At 46.1% G+C, this 14677-nt stretch overlaps 1 protein-coding gene across 3 annotated transcripts in view; it reads left to right on the top strand.

Moving 5' to 3' along the window:
- The window catches only part of LOC117502670 (DNA (cytosine-5)-methyltransferase 3A-like), a 126670-nt gene that overhangs the window by 22165 nt on the left and 89828 nt on the right, over positions 1–14677 (top strand). For 2 of the 3 annotated variants that reach the window (XM_034161743.1, XM_034161741.1), the window contains exons 2-3: positions 5045–5256; positions 13880–13986. Coding sequence is in view for 1 of the 3 variants with exons in the window: in XM_034161744.1 (XP_034017635.1) it covers positions 5188–5256; positions 13880–13973 (163 nt within the window). In the remaining 2 variants the exon portion in view is untranslated. The remainder of the gene's footprint in view (positions 1–5044; positions 5257–13879; positions 13987–14677) is intronic. The other variant, XM_034161744.1, reaches the window with a different exon arrangement.

Raw genomic sequence — 14677 nt, 5'->3', positions numbered from 1 at the left:
AATGCCGTCTTCCATTCGTCTCCCTTCCGGATCCGAACCAAATGATACGCATTCCTAAGATCCAGCTTGGTGAAAATTTTGGCTCCATGCAAGGGGGTGAACACTGAATCCAACAAGGGCAACGGGTATCGGTTGCGAACCGTGATTTCGTTCAACCCCCTGTAATCAATGCATGGACGAAGCCCGCCATCTTTTTTACCCACAAAAAAGAAACCAGCACCCATCGGAGAGGTGGAATTCCGGATCAACCCGGCAGATAATGAGTCCCGGATGTAGGTCTCCATTGATTCACGCTCCGGCCGTGAGAGGTTGTACAGCCTACTGGACGGGTACTCGCAGCCTGGAACCAAATCAATGGCACAATCATAAGGACGGTGGGGAGGAAGCGTGAGTGCCAGATCCTTGCTGAACACGTCAGCGAGGTCATGGTACTCCGCCGGCACCGCCTTCAGATTGGGCGGGACCCGGACCTCCTCCTTAGCTTGGGAGCCGGGAGGGACCGAGGAACCTAGACACTCCCGATGGCAGGTTTCGCTCCACTGAACCACTACCCCGGACGGCCAATCGATCCGGGGATTGTGCTTCAACATCCAGGGAAAACCCAAAACCACACGGGAGGTGGCCTGAGTCACAAAGAACTCGATCACCTCCCGGTGGTTGCCTGACACCACCAGAGTTACTGGAGGTGTCTTATGCGTGATTGGTGGGAGTAGGGAGCCATCTAGTGCCCGAACCTGCACAGGCGAGGTAAGAGCCACCAGAGGGAGCCCTATCTCCCTAGCCCATCTGCTGTCTAGCAGATTCCCCTCAGAGCCCGTGTCCACCAGTGCTGGGGCCTTCAGGGTTGAATCCTCAAACAGGATCGTGACTGGGAGTCGTGTAGCAATGTGGGTGTGTCCCACGTGAATGTTTTGGCCCACCCCTGGCCCAGTCTCTAGGGGCGGGCGTTTGGCGTTTGACCGCTCGGGGCAGTCTCTCACATGGTGCTCTATTGAACCACAAACAAGACACGCTCCGTGGGTCCATCTCCTCTGTGCATCTGGTGCCCTAAATGTTGCCCTACTCGTGTCCCTAGCTTCGTCAGTAGGGGGAGCTGTGACCCCACGGAGCGCAGGGGCTGTGGAGCGTGGGGAAGGCGGAGCATGGTCGGAACTGGAAGGGAGAGGGACGACGCGTGCCTGGCCACGCCCTTCGCCTCGTTCCCGACGGCGTTCTTCTAGCCGGTTGTCGAGTCGTATGACTAGATCGATGAGCCCATCTAAGTCCCGCGGTTCGTCCTTCGCCACTAGGTGCTCTTTTAGGACCAGTGACAGTCCGTTTACAAAGGCTGCGCGGAGGGTAGTGCTATTCCAGCCGGATCTCGCCGCCGCGATGCGGAAGGCGACTGCATAGGCAGCTGCGCTCTGACGCCCCTGTCTCATTGACAGTAGCACGGTTGAAGCGGACTCTCCTCTGTTGGGATGGTCGAACACCGTTCTGAGCTCCCGTACAAACCCATCGTATGTATGAAGGAGCCGTGAGTTCTGCTCCCAGAGCGCTGTAGCCCAAGCGCGTGCCTCCCCGCGAAGCAGATTTATTACATAAGCTACTTTGCTAGCATCAGTCCCGTACATCACGGGACGCTGTGCGAAGACGAGCGAACACTGCATCAGAAAATCCGCGCACGTCTCCACACAGCCTCCGTACGGTTCTGGAGGGCTTATGTATGCTTCTGGGGACGGAGGAAGGGACCGTCGAACGACCAGTGGAACGTCACTTTCACGCGCAGGGTCCTCGGGAGGGAGAGCCGCAGCGGCGCCCGGAGGGCGCGCCTCCACTTGTGCGGCGAGAGCCTCCACCCTGCGGTTTAGGAGAACGTGCTGCTCGGTCATTAAATCGATCCGAGAGGTGAAAGCGGTGAGGATCCGCTGCAACTCACCGATTACCCCTCCCGAAGCCGCCGACGCGCCTTGGTCTTCCATTGGCCGTTCAACAGCCGGTTGACGCCCCTCGGGGTCCATGACGCTGGCCGAGTTATCCTGTTGTGAAAGTGTAGGTACACGGACCCACAACAGGGGGCGCAATGAACGGACAATGGAGGAAGGTGAATAACAAGGTTTACTATTGTGAAACGAGCACAATGAATACAACAATCACAATTTGGGGGTCGAATCCGCTGGTGTCGTGTGGGCAGGCTCGAAGGTAGGAGACGTCCGTCTCAGTCGAACCGAAACCACCCAGATCTCCTCTGCCACCGAACCCTGGAAATACTGGAACCGCCAAGTCCCGAATTCCCAGGTGGCCACTGCCTCCGCTCGTCGGATCCGGTACTGCTGGCGGGAAGAGAGCAACAACACAGGTGTGGATGCGACAGCACCCAGTAACGGAGAGGGGAGAAGCCGCCTCCACCTCTAGTCACAATATGGCAGGCAGGTGAGTACTTATCCAAGCAACGTAGCTTTCAGTAATCAGCAGTCCTGAAAAGGTTTAGCAAGTCTTTTAGCTAGTTAGTCAGAATATAAATGCAGAGAACGTTACCTCAGTCTAAAGGCGATAACTCGGCACTGAGGTGGAGACACCGTCCTCCTGATATACCTCTGTGCTGAGTGGAACAGCTGTGTCCGGTGATGGGTGACAGCTGTCACCCAGGCTGCTCCCATAAGGCGGCAGCGCCCTCTGGTGCCTGGAGCCCGCACTCCAGGCAGGGCGCCCTCTGGTGGTGGTGGGCCAGCAGTACCTCCTCTTCAGCGGCCCACACAACAAAATATTTGTAAATGGCTATCTTAAATACTCTTTCTTGTGATTGGATTCACCTGTGTAAGGAGGTCAAGGGTCAGTGAGCTTACCAAACCAATTTTGTGTTCCAGTAATTAGTGCGAAATGTATTCAAATCAATAAAATGACAAGCGTGCCCAAATTTATGCACCTGCCTAATTTTGTTTAAAGAATTATTGCACATTTTCTGTAAATACTAGAAACTTCATTTCACTTCTCAAATATCAGTGTGTTCGTCTGCTATATGATATATTTAACTGAAATATCTGACCCAGACAACCAGTGATTTATAAAGGAAAATCATGAAAATGATCAGGGGTGCCCATACTTTTACATACAACTGTACCACTGCAAATCTTGAGCTGAATAAAATCAGTCCTGATCAGTCAGGGCTCCCCTGAGGAGCGGCGGAGTGCATGGAGCCTCTCGCGTATCTGGTCCAGGTATGATGTCTGCTGCTGATGTTTGCTCCAGACTTTTTCACTCTGCACAGGTCGCGGGGGGGCGGGCTGGGGTCTCCACCCTGGGCGATGGAAAAACCCCTCATCTGTAGGTTGATCGTGGCCTCTTTTGCGTTCTTGTAAATCCGCGGATCGCTTTCCAAAAACACTTAAGTTTGGTGGGGTCTGGAAGCGCTCACTTCTCTCCTTCAGCATCTGCCGTATTCTGGTGTATTCCTTTCTTTTCTTGACATTTTCTGTCAGGTAATCATAGTAGAAATAAACTCTTTTATCTTTTATAGTAAACCTCCTTCTTCTTCCATGCAGCAGATAGGTTTCGTTCTTTGGTTTTATATTCCTGAAAGTTTATGATTATAGATCTTGGGGGTCGAGCTCCCAGGGCTCTGTGGCAGCGTTGTATTTTATGTTGGTTTCCTTCAGAATAGCACACTGGCGAACTCCAAAATCAGTAGTTTATTCATAAAGTCCACCACATTGTTATCTTCCTCACCCTCTGGCCTACATAGCATGCGGGTGTTATTTTGCCGTGACTGAGCATCCAATTCTGTCACCTTTGTTTGCAGGGATTCATGTGCTTCTTTCATTTACTGAATTGCATCTACCAAGTCCCGTTGCATTCCTCTAATTCGGTCACTTGTTGTTCCGCTTCCTCGACCCCTGTTGTGGATTTTAGGTCCCCTTTTATATCCCCCAGCGCCTGGTTATTTTCATCCTTAAATTCGGTCAGTTCCTTCTTCACATCCTCGCTCAATGTTGAGCGAAACAAAGTCAGTTCTATTTTCACATCAGAGCGAATGGCCTTAATCTCTTTATGCATGCTTGTTAGCAAGCTAGCTTCCGCTGGTTCGGCTCTGTTGGAGCTAGGCAAATTAGCATTAGCTTCATCGTCACAGTCCACACCTTTCTAGATTTTGCCATGTTTTGTGATTGTATAGCTTTTCATGCTTTCCTCCCCTTCTATTTCGCAGTAGCACTTCTGGTGTTTTAAAGTAGTTTAATTGGGGGGTATAAACTAGGGTGACGAGAGAGCTGTCTGTTAGCCTGCCGTCTTTTTCGCCGTGCCAAACCCGAAGGCCACAATGGACAACCTTAATTGTCCGTAATTTTACAGTATTTGGCAGCCATTTTTGGGCCATCTCATCCAGCGTGACGGGGGTCGGGATCCTTCCCAGTAATGAGGTCCTTAGTGGGGCCATCCACTTTTTTTGTTGTTGTTGTTTTTGGTACATTTCTGTTTAAATTTAAGGAACGAGTGGTGCAACATTGCTTTGTAATGTACACCCTATTTTAGCTTTTTATTTTACCAGTTTTTTCATTTACTTATTCCTTAATATTCTTCATGTTGGAAAAACATAATAAAAATATGTTTAGGGGAAAAAAGAAGGCTATGTTTATCTCCTTTGGTTTGGAGTCCTGCTGCAAGAACAACCAGCAGGTTGTTGCTTGCAGACGTCAGGATGATAAGGTGATACTGCTTCAGCTATGGACTGCATTCTGGTTTCTGGCCAAAAGTACCTTTAAAAATGTTTTGTAAACTCCCAAATCACTTCTGATACAGGAAGGTGGAGAAAGAACGTAAAAGATGATGTGCTGTCTGTTTTTGTTTTTACTAAGTCGAGCTGCAGCATGATTGCATATGATTATCATGTTAATCTGATCACAAAAAAAAAAAAACACACATTGTTTGTGTGCAGAAGGTGTGCAGTCTGGCCTTTATGTGTGTGAGAGAGCTGAAACTTCAGCTGCTTTGTCAGAATTACACTGACTGAAATGTGAAAGATGTATTTGCTGATATCTAATTTTGTTGTGTGTTTTCTGTGTTTTGTCAGGAGAGGGGGGAGGATCGTGAGAGAGTGGCTGTCTGACTGACACACGCACTGAAGCTGCAGCTGGTGCTTATGAAGGCCTTTCCCATGTGTTGATTTGGTTCACATTTACTTTCTAATCTTGGTTTACTGAGCCGGTCCTGGTCATGCCATCCAACAGTCCTGCTGTCACCGAAACGCCCCAGACGCTGGAGAATGATGCCTCCAATGATGTGGTGAGAAATAGCTCTTCAGTGAAGTTTATTTTGCAAGAAATTGTGCAGCAGTGTCTACTTAATTGGAAAATCAAGATGTCCACAATAACACAATGCAATGGATGGTGAAATTGGAGGATGTACTTTAGAATATAGAATAGAGCCTTTATTGTTGCTGCACATATATACATACAACAAAACTTGTGCTCTGCATTTAACCATCTTAATTACAGTTAGACACAATCTAGCCACTAGGAGCAGTGGGCAGCCACATTCCAGCGCCCGGAGACCAGATGTAGGGCAGAGAAAGGAGCAGACCCTAAATCAGCATGTTTTTGATTGTGGGAGAAACCAGAGTGTCTGGAGGAAACCCCCACAGACACGGGGAGAACATGCAAACTCCACATAGAAAGGCCGGGTATTGATCCCACGACCTTGCTGTGAGGCACCAGTGCTGACCACTAAAGCCTGGTTCACATAGCAGGATTTTGAAATTATCTTTAGGTTTCCAAAACCTGAGAGACCACACACGTGGAGATAAAAATTCATAGATCTAACAGTGTTGTTCGTACAATGTGTGGTGTTCAGCCACACTGTAAAAACAGCACACACTAACAGAGTTCACACACGAACATTCCCAGGTCAGACAGGAAATCTCGTAAAATCTCTCGAGATTAAACGTGACTTCAGAGTAAACAAACGGAGATACTTTGTGGACTATTTAAAACAGAGGGGGAAAAACGATGCAAAAAGAAAAAGAAAAGGCATTCTTTAAAGAAGTGGAGACAGCGTGACCACCGGACTTTCTGGTAAGTCAGAACAGCTGTTTTGATTTTATTTTCCGCTCCGTGCATCCGTCACCTCGCTTTCTGATTGGCTACACATCACATTCAGCAGGCTGCGTGCTCGTTTGTGGTCGGAGGACACAGCACACACTGCGATCTCGGGCCAAGACAATCCAACATGTTGGATATCTCCGATATGCAATTGGAGCGCTCCTGACGTCCTTCCGAGCAGATCAGAGCGCTCTTAACACACCACACACAGCAGGAATATCTGATAAGATTATCTTTAGCGTCATCACGATTGTCGGGGCATCCTTAAAATTGTCGGAAGGGGAAGATCGGGTCCGATATCAACCTAATTATCTTGCCATGTAAACCAGACTTAAGCCACAATGCCGCCCTTTTTAAAATTTATTTAATTAAATTTAATTTAATTTTTTCTTATAGAATGTACTTTTTTTACAATCTTTAAAATGCCTATTTATAAATAGTAAGTACATTAATATTTACTTTTTTTTACTATTAAGAATGTACTAATTTACTATAATTAAAACTAACAGCACACACCAGCTGATTTTTCCAAACAGCTGTATCCTGGCCATGCTTTGGAAAAGTGTTTTTTTTTTTCTCTCAGATTGGAGTCCATAGTGCTTGTCTGGAGACTCCAGGCAGATGAACCCTTCTTGATATCTTAGATTAATTCTTTCTGTGCTTGGCAAGAAAATTGGATGCCATGGCCATTGTGCTGAGCTGAGCAGAATAGCGTTTTCCCACAAGACCTTCAGCTAGAGCGCGCTCTCACTCCTGCCTTGTTTCAGCCCAAACACAGGTTGTGGCGGCTCAGCACATGTTTACGTATCTCCTGTCATCGCAGCTCTGCTTGACATCTCGTATTCATTTTTGTCAGTTCACACAGTGAAAATTGGACCCAGAAATGCACGACGCTGTGAGCACTGAAACCGAGCATCATCACTGTGCTGAAGTGTGCTCGAACTGCCCGTCTCCTTTCAGCTCACGACTACCCGGAACAGTCACGTTCCAGGTAGCCATCATTAAAGCACATATACGAGGTCTATTAGAAAAGTATCCGACCTTATATTTTTTTCAAAAACCATATGGATTTGAATCACGTGTGATTACATCAGACATGCTTGAACCCTCGTGGGCATGCAAGAGTTTTTTCACGCCTGTCGGTTACGTCATTCGCCTGTGGACAGTCTTTGAGTGAGGAGTCGTCCACCCGCTCGTTGATTTTTTTCATTGTTTAGGAATGGCTCAGAGACTGTTGCTTTGTTTGATAAAAATTTTTTCAAAACTGTAAGGCACAACTGAGTGGACACCATTCAATAAATTCAGCTGGTTTTCGGTAAAAATTTTAACGGCTGATGAGAGATTTTGGTCTGGTAGTGTCGCTTTAAGGACGGTCCACGGCGCCTGACGGTGATCTGCGCTTCGAGGCGGCAGCGTCTCGCCGTTTCAAGTTGAAAACTTCCACATTTCAGGCTCTGTTGACGCAGTAAGTCGTCAGAGAACAGAGAACTTTCAGAAGAAGTCGGCATGAGGAGTTTATTCGGACATTCCATTGTTAACGGTCATTTTGTAATGAAAGAACGTGCGGGCAGAGTCGCATGTCGGGCTGGACCCGACCGCGGGGGGTCGTGGCAGGAAAAACACCTCCGTTGGAAATCTTAATGGGCAAGTTGGAACATGCCCAAGCTGTTAAACAATTTCTCAGTTACTCACTTGTTGAAAGCCATTAAAAGCCGCCTGAATTCTACAAATGGTTTTCAACACGGAGGTGTTTTTCCTGTCGCGGCGCACACAGATTTGCAGAGTCGTCACGGAAACGACTCGGCGAATTTGCGCGTATGTCTTTCATTAAAAAAATGTCCTTAAACAGTGGAATGTCCGCATAAATTCCTCATGCCGGCCTCTTCTGAATCTTCTCTGTTCTCTCACGATGTCCTGGGTGAATTAAGCCTTAAATTAGGATGTTTTCAGCTCGAAACAGGCCGACGACAGCGCCTGGAAACGCTGCAGGACGTCCCGCTCCGTGGGAAGTCCTTACACCGACAGAAACACCCCATAATCTCTCATCAGCCGTTAAACTTTTCACAGAAAACCAGCTTAATTTCTCGAATAGTGTCCACTCGGATATTCCTCACAGGTCCAGAAAAAATTTTGATAAAGCAACGCGCGCTGTCTCGAAGCAGCGTGTGAAACAAAGGAATTCAGCCGAGAGGGCGGGACCACATCTCACTCAAGGCCTGCCCACAGGGAAATGAAGTCACCGACACGCGTGAAAAAACTCACGCATGCGCACGAGGGTTCAAGCATGATTGGTGTAATCGCATGTCATTCAAATCCATATAGTTAAAAAAAAAAATAAAAGGGTCGGTTTATTATCTAAGAGACCTCGTACATTCATTTTCTATACCCGCTTTCCAGAGATGGAAAACTCAGGCTTCAGAAAGTAAAAGTCCGACCACATTTTCATACTCACATTCACCTACAGTTATTTTTTAAAGTGTCCAGTTCTGATAACCTGTATGTTTTTGGAAGTGGTAGGAAGCTGGAGCACCCGGAGAGAACCTACGCAAACACTGGGAGAACGTGCAAACCCACACAGAAAGGCCTGGGTGGGAAGCGATCCCAGAACCTTCTGACTGTGAGGCAACAGTGCTCACCACTAAACCACTGAACTCCTGGGAAATTCACGGCACAAGCAAACAATATATACATTATTTAGTCCAGCGATTGATGTCTATAGTAATGGAATGGGTATACATTACCATAAATGGTATTATATGGTAATATGTTACCATAAATACTGTTACTACTGCTATTTATATATATATATATATATATATATATGAACAGTAACGCTGCACTCGTCATTAATGAATAAACTCGCAGTTATCCATTTACGTTCACTGCAGGCATTTCTGCATTCCACTCACAGTCCCAACCACATGTAGGTGAAATTACAGGCTTTCTAGTCTTAAAAGAGTTTTTACACGACAGACACAAACACGGTCAGACATGCCCAAGGTGAAAAATGGCCTCTTTCATTCGTGCCCCCAGAACCTGGGGCAGCCCTCGTAAATCTGTCAGAAGTCTGAAGTTCTTTCTGTCGCGCCGCCACATAAGGAGCAGTAGTCTCACTCGCTTCCATATCCACCGTCTGGCAGCGAGCCAACCAGTACAAAGTTTTCCCTTACAAAAGTTTTCCCTTTGCATTTGTATGCGGGATTCCCAAGACCTGATTTCATGTTAGATGTCCAAGAAAAAAAACCTGGAAGGAAGGAGCCAGAAAGAGAAACAAAGTGGAGACGACTGTTTGACTCTTGAGGCTGAAAAGACTATTTTAATCAAAACGTTAGTGAAAACAGCTGTGTTGTTCAAGATGATTTTTCCCGTGGATTGTGTGAATAGTATTTTGTATGCAGGTCAAATAAACTGGTTTGGGTGATTGTCTGATTGAAAGTAAAAATACAGAATCCAAACGAGAGCGGAGGGAAATCCAAGACAGAGCATGTGAAAGAAAAGAGACCGTCGGAGGAGGGCATGAGGATGGAAGGAAAGAGGACAAGCCGTCTGCTGCTGATGGGATCGTACTCTCCCCCCCCCCAGTTTGCAGTCTGGTTGCTTAGCAACTGCAGGAGCCTAAAATAACCTCCAGGAGACAGAAATAGACCAAAGCTTTATGGACAGATTGGCAGATTTTCTGAAAGTTGTTCTTTTTGCGCTCACATGTGAATTTGTTGTGTGAGCGTTTTTCGATACCTGTTGCACTTTGTGTATAAACACCTGCTTCGTGTCTGGTTGTGTGTCGATGCGTCTGTGGTGTGTTACTACACACCAGGAAACCCGCACGGGGCTGTTGCCTGTTCTAACCAGTTTCTACGCTCATTGTCAGGGAAGTGACATCACAGCATTTAGTCAGCACGGCCGCCCTGTTGGAGGCAGTTGCTAAGCAGTTTATGTGCCCTAGCAACCACTCCGCTGTCACCGAAACAGAGGGTCCAGCAGAGGAGGGAGAGAACAGGAGGAAGATATTAAAGGCGACACAAAAACGGACAGCAGATCCTGCAGACCCAGATGACCAGAGATGCAAGAAGCAGGACAGACGTGGTTATTCAGGGAGTATAAAATATGTTTAACGCCCCCTTCAGCACAGCGTGCACGCAGTCAACCAGCACAAGAGAGGAGGTTTCACAGAAGTGCAAGTCAGTTGAGCATAAGGCAAACACTTGATAAACAAAACCGTGCAAGATGGCCGTGTCCGCCAACGCCTTGCAACCCGCCATACTGCGGCCCTCCCCAAATATCTTGGCTGTGACTTAGCAGACAGTTAACACTTTTCCAAGTGAGAGGCGAAATCCTTTTTCAAACCAAAGTGTTGATTCTTCTCTCACATGAAATCTGAAGAGGCAATATAGTATACGTTATAGTGCACAAACAATCGCCCAGCAGGCTGGCAGCACATGCTTATGGTATCTTACATGATCGAATTATGTTATTAATGATTTACAAGATGATAGCAATTATTGGTTTTGATTTATTACACAAGCTGGCTGGGATGGATAGATTTTTTCTGTCTGATCACGGAACTGAACCACTGACCCTCTGGTCACAAACTCGTTTCACTAACCTTAGGAGTACTGGTACCCAGCTGAAATAATAAGCTGTCCAAAGGAGGAGCTGGAAGTAGGACACTCCTCACAGTGCATGGAGGGTTACACCTGAAGTCCAGTACCATGAGACTGTACAAAAGTGCCGTATGAAAAGATGAGTGGCCGAGAGCCAGCAAGTGTCAGTGCTGCCGTCCACAATGAATCATGGAGCATTCATGAGCACATTTAGAAGATAGACTGCAAGGAACAAGCATCCCAAGAGTACCTCAGGTAGCAGGGAACAGAGGATGGTAAAGAGGAGGCATCCTTCAAGGCCAAGACTCACCGTGTGATCTACCACTGACAGAGGACCAGACGACCAGTACAGAGGAGCAGGGTGTAAGCTGCACTGCTGTGACATTATACACTGCCAGACATGACCATGTGGCTGTCCTCGTGTACAAGAACATCATTGAAAGTGTTTCACAATGTCAAAGCAAAGATCCTGTCGGCCTTTGATATTGATGTGGTTGACAAAGCGCTAAAGAGGGCAGTGATAGATATAGGAATCTGACAGCAATATCAGGAAAATCAAGATATGTCAAGATGTGTGCAGAAGGTGAAGCTGAAAGTGATCTGACTGTTAATTGCAGCACAAGGGGCTCCAGATTCCATGCATGTACACATGGTCAAAAGGATCTGGTGAAGCTCAAACCAAGTATAAGCCTGGGGAAGAAAGATCATTGAATGTGGTATGATTGTTAGTGCCAGATGGACTGGTCTGAGTTTGTCACAAGCTGTTGATCTGATGAGCTGTTTTCATGCACAACCATCACTAGGGTCTACAGAAATGGCCCCAAAAAGAAGAACCACCTGTGGAGCATTTGTTCTCTGGGGGAAAATGTCTTATTAATGGCAGAGGTCAGAGAAGAATGAAGACTGGTTTTAGGAGACAGAAGGGCAACAGTAAATGAAATAACAACACATTGCAGATATGCAGAAGAACATCTCTGAACGCACAACATATCAAACCTTGAGGCAGATGGGCTACAGTAGCAGAGGTCCCCAATGGATTCTACCCACTGGTTGCAAGGACCAAGAAGCTGAGTCTATATTGGGCCCAAATTGGATGATTAGAAACACATTGTCTGCTCTGATGAGTCTTAATTTCTTCTGCAACATTCAGATGATGGGGTCAGAATTTGTTGGAAACGACATGAAAGCATGGATCCATCTTACTCTGTTTTATAATCCAGGCTGCTGCTGGTGTAACAGTGTGACTACTACTGTTACAGTACTATGGACCAAATCTGAGAGGAATGTTTCCAGCACCTTGTTGAATGTTGAATGTAAACTATGAGGAATTAAGGCAGTTATAGCTGTTCCTCTAAACTGCTGTGGCAACCCTGAGTGACAACAAGGGAGAAACCAAAGGAACCTACTTTACAGCTGTTCTGAAAAAACCCAGGCCCAACCAGAAACTTGCAAGGTGGATCTGATGAAGTGGCCAGTGAGTGTTTTAGGTGATAAAACATAATAAATTATTAGACTTTGTCCATTTATCAGTTCCTGGGGTGTGGTGGCCAAGTGGTTAAGTGCGCCCAGTTCAAAAAGCCACCCCTTGCCATTCTCCATGAATTATGGAGTTGCATCAGGAAGTGCATCCGGCGTAAAACTTCAAATCAACATGCCGCTACACCTTAGACCTGCTGTGTTGACCCCAAGTGAAACAAGGGAGCAGCCAAAGGGACTTAATAGTTCCTGTTTAATCAGGTTACAGTGCATACAGAACGTATTCACAGCACTTCACTTTTTTCTGAATTTTTATTGTTACAGCCTTATTCCATAATGGAATTTTCAACACACATGCGATACACATGCACAGCACATGTGTTGTGGGGGGGAGCCGACACTCTGGCACGCCACGTGTGTGCTTTGCAACGCCACACTCATTGTGCACTTAGACAGATTTCACATCCAGCTCGAAAGTGATCGTCTGCTCACTGTTTTCGTGCTAAAAGCGCGAATGGCACCAAGTTTTCTGAGTGTGCAGCGAGCGGTGGTGGATGTTTGTGTGTCACCTGGAATTTGGCCGACACCTATCGTGAGAGGGATCAAATGGACTCTCACAGGGCACACTCTGTCTTTCAGCCACTGGTGTGCACAACTAGTTGTAGTGACACATGTACGAGGCTTTAGAGGCAGCTCTGATTTTTCACGAATGGCTCGCAATTCTTCCTTCGTGCGCTAGTCGGCTTCAGTGTGTGTTATGTGTGAAGGGCCTCTAAAGAAACTTTTACTTAAACTGTGAGGTTTCTCAGGTGTTATGCTTTTAATGGGGCAAACAATCACAGCATTTTTATAGAGATTCTAGTTTGCTAAAAGCTTTTCAGCTGTCGTGTAAATAGTGCAGTTGTGTAAGGTGTTGAGCTGTCATTTTACTTATATCCTCCAGAATCTGCAATTTACGTAAATTTGGGGACAGTCCCTGATGCAACAAGAAAAAAAGTGCCACACCACCACTTAATTACAAATTTAATGTAGTGTTGATGGGTTGTGGTGTTTGGTAATTCCTTTATCTTTGCAGAATGAAGGTCCAAGTCTTTAGTCTGCTGGTGCTTCCTGTCTTACCGTTTGGCTGTGAGACTCTGATGTTAACCAGCGATGTGAGGTGACAGCTAGATGTCTTTGGTACTAAGTCTCTGGAATGATGTGTTCAAGGAGCAGTACTTGGGAATCAGATTAGCAGCATCATTTTCACGCTGAGGGAAGATCAGGTTCAACATTTGGCCATGTGATGCTTTTTGCCTCATGCACAAGGACCAGAGTGCTCCCAGAAATGACTGTTTGTTACATCAGTCATGGCAACAATTTTTTTTTTTTTTTTTTTGCCTGTTATCAGACAGATTATAATCTGGGTTTTTAATCTTGTGAATTTTTTATTGTGAACTCATGTTCACACTTGCAGCAAAGTGGGACTTCAGTGAAGAATGTCCTGGTTTCCTTGCAAAATTAAAGCTGAATTTGAAGCTGGAAACAGACTTCTCTGGTGTTATTTCATGTCATGTGCATTTGTAGTTTGACGTCTGTGCTGCAGTTTGTTCATTTTGCCCTTTTTGTCGGTCACTGGCTCACAGGAGTGCGTAACCACGTTGCCTTGACATATTGCTGACTGTAATGTTGCATTCATCAGTTATAACTTCAGCTGGCTCTGTGCTTGATTGGGACTGTTTGTTTGGACAGAGTGAAGATGGAGCAGACCACGACAGTCCAGAGGAAGGGACGCCAGCAAGCCCCCGCAACAAGCGGAGAGTGGGCCGTCCTGGCAGAAAACGAAGCAGCTGCTTCCTGTGAGTACTGTAAATAAAGAAGGAAATGAGCATTTGAAGATTTACGCTGCAGCAGAGGAAGGGCGGGCAATGTGTTTGAGATCATCTGTCATGGATTATGTCTTTTGTAGTGTGTGTGTACGGTGCTGTGAAAACACTTGTGCCTCCTTGAGCTTTTACACATTTTAAAGTTTTGTAGAATATCGAATTTAGTCTCCTTTGTAGTAAAACGTTCTGAATGTAAGTTTTTTTTAATTCACAGTGAACTAAATTTCTACAACATGACACAAATAAAAATGCCCAAAACGATGTGCACAAGTATGTGCCCACATCAACATAACAGAATTTTTACATCCAGTGTTTTTTTGACGAGTAATTACACAACACAAGGACATTGTCCAAGTCACTGAATATCTCTTGGACTTTATTTACATCAATTATGAAGAATACAAACAGTTTGGTACTGTGTGGTAAATGTGTCTGGAGTAGGTAGTTCTCAAAAACCTAGTGCTCATGCAAGAAGGACACTCGTGAGGGATTTAGATCAGAGCCCTCTGATCTAAATCGGACACAGCAAAGACTGTGATTTGTCACTTTTACGTTTTCATTCCTTCCTCTCTTCTCATCTTTTAAAGTTTTTTCACTGCGCACGCTGCTTACATTTGATTATGGATTAATCCCCAGTCAAATGACCCCACAATTTATGGAGGAA

Source organism: Thalassophryne amazonica, chromosome 21, assembly GCF_902500255.1.
Source record: "Thalassophryne amazonica chromosome 21, fThaAma1.1, whole genome shotgun sequence".
Taxonomy (NCBI): domain Eukaryota; kingdom Metazoa; phylum Chordata; class Actinopteri; order Batrachoidiformes; family Batrachoididae; genus Thalassophryne; species Thalassophryne amazonica.
The sequence above is the reverse complement of the archived record's forward strand: the minus strand, read 5'-3'. Positions and strand labels throughout refer to the sequence as shown.